We start from the raw sequence: 6,271 nt of genomic DNA, 5'->3' as shown, positions 1-6,271 counted from the left end.
TAAGAGCGAAGAACAATCTCATCATTACTTAATCCATATCACAAACAAACTGAAATCAGCAGATAAAGAATAGAAATAGATGAAACACTACACCACATTCCCCACACCTTTCCGTTTCTCAAAATGTGGACAAAATTGTCAACAACTACTTCACTATTTGAAACGCTTCAATGATTTTCATGTGTGAACTTGTATCATTCACAAAATCGTTTTTTTCTGAAATCCAATTTGCAAAATGTCGGAGATGCAATATTTCAACTTTTTACCATGTGAAATAAATGTTAATTACACCAGAGTAGGCAATTGGGTGAAATAAAAACTTGGGCTAAAGAGAAGCAAAAAAATTTACATCTTTTTCATCCAAGCGAGTGTTGCTCGTTGCGATCTATTTCCATACTGACGTCATACAAAGGAGATTTTTTTTCTGGTTTGGTTGGTCGTCCCAACGCAATATATGTAGTTCTCGAATAATGTAGAAATGCTTGAGGTAAACTTCTACACCTTTCATTCGAATGCCTACATCTGATCGGGTCTGTATGAAGATCAAATGTCTTTCTTTTTCACGAGGTTGTTTGCATAATGTTTGCATGATGAAAATCATCAAAATTAAACAAATGTATTTCACAGGAAAGTTTCATAAGCCAGGCTGAGCGAATCTAAAATTCGTTTTACATGATAGTTTTTAGCGGAACAAAGCGTTTACATATTGGTTACGAAAACTAACTACTTTTTCATTTTGTCTGTTATATTCTCAACATCTTAAGATTTTGTACTCCAGGTGGCAGCAGTGCGTCATTGACAAAAACTTATCAAAACTCACGTACAAAAAAGGCATCAACATGTTCTCGCAACACCACACTGTCATGGTCAAAATTTTGTCATTAACTTATGTACGAAGAATGCGCTGATTCAGACAAGTGTGAATTTGCAGTACTGCTTACTGAAGACAACATGGGGAAAGACCAAACTTGCTTCTCTGGCAAATACGTCATACCTGCTCAGGCGCTAGCTGTCCGCATAACGTTTGTTGTCCATTGCATCGTGATAACATACAGAGTAGTGGAAGCTTATCAAAACCCTCAGTATTGGCTGCTGTTGGTTGCGCTACTGGGATTGGTCATCGAGACCGCTGTTACTTTTTGGACACGCGGAGGTCGAGAATGGAGATGGTGAGTCATTGAGTTTCGTATAAGAGTGACTGGAATTCAGATATAATGAAACTTACATAATGTGCAACAAAGTAAAAGTGGCTCTCTGAGAAGAAAAGTTGTTTTGACAAAATTGTGCATCCCAGAAATTTTTACAAACTGTACCATCGAACAGAACATTTTTAGTTTTAAAGCATTGACCGATTTCCCGCAGGTTTTCTCCAGTAATCTTCTGTTACCTGGTTACCGCCCTGCCTCCGCTTTGGCTGCTGGAAATCAAATTAAATGATGTTCGTTTGCAAGCCGCATTGCGAATCGTCAATGGATCTGAAGTCTCCGACTTTGGCGATATACTTGGGGTAACCTTTGTCGATATGTTTTTGTTAAGGTTTAAACATATTTTTTATATCGCTAAAGTTATAGTTCAAATTTTTATATAGTTTGGCGCGCAGTTTATCAAATATTTGTGAATGTTTAATTGAATATTTATGAAACTTTTATTAAAAAACTTTTTTGGGAGCTTTTAAAATAAAAATTAGCTTTTGTCAAACTGTTGCATCTTATTGCACCAGCATGTTTTGATTACATATTTGTTGGTGATCTTGATCATCCGTGTGCGTAGAAATATGACTGTGGGTTTTGTTGCCCTTATTTTCTTCTCACTGCTGGGTCTCATAAAAGATATGACGAGGAATATTTTGTTAAAATCAGAATACTTGTCAAGCGTGCCGCACCCAAATTACAAGTGCCCACCACCCAAGGCCACTTTTAACCCAAATGCCTTTCGCGGGCCCGTACCTAAAAGGAAAAGCTCCTAAAACAGACGCATTTACAGGTAAACATTCCGATATCGCTTGACCTCGCCGGGTGGGCGCTGGCGATGGAACAGTCTCTACTTTTTATTTTGATCATCGGTCGTTGGGTTTTACCGAAGGGCGAAATCTCGCGGAACCAGCTGTCTCAGATACTTCTTGTTTACCTGGGAATGGCGGCGGACATCATGGAACTGTTCGAGGTCTTCAAAGAAGACATGGTAAATACTCGATGGACATGTTTTAGTGATAGACTTCTTAATCTTAACACATAACAATATGCATTACAATGTAACGGTGTTGACCTTAGCACAAAAAAAACTGAGATTTTTTATTGGGAATAGTTTTGCATTCATGAGACCGAAATTTTCGTGAAGCGAAAATTAATTTAGGGTTATTTTTGATCACAACCACAATTTCCTTTGCTACTCACCGCTTTTGCCATATCGGGTGTAACAAAAAAAACTCCACGCTTCACAAAATCTCTTTTCGGCAATTCTCAGACGAAATTCTGACATAAGCAACGTCGTGAGCATGGAAAGTTATTATAGCGCGCCCAAACGGGGGTGTTATGAAAGCGGAAGACGGGCGACGCCCGCTGGAGGGTGGGAAGGAAGGATTACCAACATTTTCCTCTTTGTCCGTCTCGTCACGATCGCCAAAACCGTCATAAACATGCAACGCCAAACAGTCGCCACCGGGATGTAGAAAACTATACAATATAGTTATATTTGTATTCTGCGTCACAAACACTGGGACACGGATGAGGTTCATGGCCATTTTCCAACGGGCAGACGCCAGTCATGAGTTTGAAAATGCCAGCTCCATGGGGCATGGCAGCAAATAGTCCGTAAAGCGTCGTATGTTGCCAGCCGGGAGTTCCGTCCAACCCCGTCGTGTAAATAAATGATCCCGCAAATTGATCAAAGCTGCGTCGCCGTTTTTGGAGTTCCCACGAAACACGTCACGTTCGGGGCTCAGCAACATGCAAGAGCTTGACAATGAACGGGCTCTTTATTGTTACGCAACGAGCGGCCACTCCCTACCATGCCTTAAAGTGCCGTTTCTCTTCAGTCGTATTGTGCGGTGGTCCACTATAGAAACAGTTGTATGTCAGAGGGAAAACGGGTCGTTAAGTCGGTGATGGTCGACGAGGATCAAAAGAGCTGTTTGACGTGAACCCCCCTCCTATTTGTCAACACCTTGTTGAGTTTGTTTAGTGTGCCGCCAACAACCTCGCCAACACCTGAATGTTTACTCACGCGATTGCTGCAAAGCAATTCCTTTATTTCTTGCGATTGAACGTGGCTGTTTAGTAAACAACAAATTTATTTGGCCTTATATTTTTAGAGATACTTGTCCTAGTTAAATTATAAAATTATTTGATAAAGTATCAGAATCACCAAACTGTCTTATGGTCAACGAAGACTTGGTATTTGAATAAAACACGATCATAATGACAAATGTTTTTTTTTTCACCATATGCATGGTAATGTAGCACACATGAAACCTTCTTTTGTCCATTTGCCGTGCTCGACAATATCATTTAGTTTGCAAAAACACGTTTACAAATACAAATATCGTCCATTTTTTCCGCAGGTAATTAATTCGCAACACCTGATCTATCCGATCCTGATACTCTGGTCGTGGAGCCTCCTTCAATACACCTTTGTGATAACTTCGACGAAGGCCAGGAAGCCACGATTCGGGGACTTAGATGATGAATCGTCGGACGGTTCGATCTACGAGACCGGGTGGGCGACCGTTTTCATATTCACGGCCTTTTGAACGGAGACATGATAAAATTCGAAGCGTAAAATCGCGAAGCCGTTGCCACGGGTGACTTAATACGAAGCTCGACCGCTCGGCGTCATTTGCGCAGGTGCCACAAAAATTGAATTGACAAAGGTCACATTTTTAAAACGTTTAACTTTGCATGAACGACCGCAAATGGGTTTGACAGAGCGATGCGCATAAGGAGACCTTGGCCTTTGCCCATCACCGCAATTGTACCAGCAGAAAACAGAAAGAGAATGTGAAAACCAAAACAATTTAGGGCAAAAACACGAAAATGTTTTCAAGCACATCAATAAATTCGCTAAATGCTTTGTAAGTTTGGAAATAAAATATTTATGTCAACTTTCTTGGAACGACACCAAAAAGACCTTTCGATAAGCATTGCAAAAAAACAACACCCGTCTGCCAAATTAAAACTTTGAATAAAATGGCCAATTAAACGTCAAACCGACGTTTCGGAAATCAAAGTGGATCACCGAACACCAATGTAATAAAGAAATCCTTCACACTCCAGTTTTCCCTCTAGTGTAACGTACCATTATTTCACAGGGGCTGCTGCAAAAATATTTGCGGATTGAATTCGGTGAACGCTGACGTTTTAGGAATAATGACGACAATTGTGATGCAAGACGGACCGTTTCTCTGCTTTCGATTGTATCTGGTTGTAGGTAAGTGTTGGTGACAAAACAAAGCGCGAATAATCCTTAAACATGACAATATTATTCGCCATGGATTGTGCGGTACGAATAAAACTGTAATTTTTTTCCCTAAGTATGGAAAAAGTCCTTGAAAAAGTACAGAAACGAAAGTAAGATTGCTGCAACTAAAAATAATGTTAAACCAGCACAAATACAACCTAACTTGTCGTTACGAATCAATATATTATATTTCTAAAACTTTGAATGGAGTAAAGGACGATCATCTTTTTTTTAGCGTTAATTTCGCATATTGGCATCCTCAGTTTCTGTCTTAAATCATACGCTTACTCCTTTTGGCGTCATTGGAATATAATATAATAATTCAAAAAGACATTGATTCCTGTAGTCATTTTGGACATTTTTTCTAACTTGAAGGAGATTGGCATTTCTCTTACGGTTAACGCTTCATTTGCGTTGAATTTCGAATCAAAATAGTAACTAACATGGCAAATGTCAATGAACGCCCAATGAACAGGTTTACATTACTTCGCTTTGTTGCACTTAAAGCCAATCTTCTACTTACACGAATTTACACTTGTCACGCACATTTCCATTCACACTAAAATCTATGTTGTTCCGCAGGACTAAAGATAGTCAGCCAAATGATGGTTTTCTTCACCTGCAAGAACCTGCTGGTGCTTCTGCTTCAGATTTACCGTTTGGCGATCATATATTTTGATCCCGACGACGAGGACGACCAAGAGGACGATTTAGATGATCGACCTTACGGGAAAAAGAACAATGACGACGTTGAAATGGACGAGTTCGGTTCCGGGCAGAGTGGAGAGGAAGCGGCGTCGAGGCCTAACAGCAATGGAACCGGTCGGCCCAAAATGGCGTCGGATAAGACCTTTCACATCAAAAGAAGGGCGAACCTCGCTAACAGAGGCCGAAACCGCGTCACACCCTCTCCTTCGCAATTCAAACGCCGCTCTGTGGCAAGATCTTTGTCTCCGGTTCCTGTGACCCCTCCAGCGCGACGATCCTGGGAGGAACGACAAAAAAAGAAGCGCCGCGAATCACAAGTGAATATGAAGTCCTCATCTCTGGACAATGGTATGACTGGTGGCGCCACAAGCCTCAGTGGTCACCCGGGCCAGACCAGAGGGAAGGTGAGGGGGAGCAGAGAACGGCGCCTGTGGCCCGACGATGGATTCGGGGCCGGAGATGATGGGGATCACCCGCATTCTGTGGGAGGATTGAGCAGCAGCGAGGAGGAGGGTTACTATAGCAACGTAAAAACGCGCAGCAGCACGACGTCGGTTAATCCCCGCGATCATCGTCGGAGGGCGACGGATAAGTGGAGAAAAGGAGCCGAGAAAGCGGTTCGGGCTTCGCGCGAACAAAAACACGATCTACGGTCGAGCGCGAACTACAAAACCGATCAGATGTACACAAACCCGGCTTACACGCGATAGAAAAACAGGACCGGCAAACACTGATTGATTTGACCGTGAAGGCAACTGCTACAAACTTTGAAGAGAGTCCTTTGACATTTTTAAACGCTTCCTTTCGCTTACTTTTCATATTGCTGATGTATTGTGCTGTGCTTTGTGATGAGACGATGGCTTCTTGTGACGCATTCGCAAATATATAACAGGCGCATTCCTGCACTGGGTACGGTTATTGGGCAATGGGGTAAATGGCGCCGGCACACAAATCTGCCACGGGCGTGACCGCTTGTCAGTTTAGAGAGGGTCGCGAATTTTACACGGTCCAGTTAAAATACGCCCACAACTGTGGCGAACGACCACAGAAGGATAACCCGCAGTCTACAGCGGTTGGATTTGAAATCCTGCTTCCACTGCACGGCAGT

At 42.1% G+C, this 6,271-nt stretch overlaps 1 protein-coding gene across 1 annotated transcript; it reads left to right on the top strand.

The window, feature by feature from the left end:
• Positions 1 to 891: 891 nt before the first annotated feature.
• On the top strand, positions 892 to 6,028 carry LOC145908032 (transmembrane protein 26-like). The gene is made up of 6 exons (XM_082995201.1): positions 892 to 1,169; positions 1,363 to 1,507; positions 1,984 to 2,181; positions 3,560 to 3,714; positions 4,307 to 4,425; positions 5,038 to 6,028. The coding sequence occupies exons 1-6, from the start codon at positions 952 to 954 to the stop codon at positions 5,871 to 5,873; spliced, it is 1,671 nt and encodes a 556-aa protein (XP_082851327.1). The 5' UTR covers positions 892 to 951; the 3' UTR covers positions 5,874 to 6,028.
• Positions 6,029 to 6,271: the final 243 nt, after the last annotated feature.

Source organism: Ascidia mentula, chromosome 1, assembly GCF_947561715.1.
Source record: "Ascidia mentula chromosome 1, kaAscMent1.1, whole genome shotgun sequence".
NCBI lineage: Eukaryota > Metazoa > Chordata > Ascidiacea > Phlebobranchia > Ascidiidae > Ascidia > Ascidia mentula.
The sequence above is the reverse complement of the archived record's forward strand: the minus strand, read 5'-3'. Positions and strand labels throughout refer to the sequence as shown.

Coding starts and splice junctions, on each gene's coding strand:
- LOC145908032 (XM_082995201.1), top strand. CDS start 952: ATGGGGAAAGACCAAACTTGCTTCTCTGGCAAATACGTCATACCTGCT. Junction 2,182..3,559: donor AGGTCTTCAAAGAAGACATG/GTAAATACTCGA, acceptor TTTTTTCCGCAG/GTAATTAATTCGCAACACCT. Junction 3,715..4,306: donor GGTTCGATCTACGAGACCGG/GTGGGCGACCGT, acceptor ATTATTTCACAG/GGGCTGCTGCAAAAATATTT.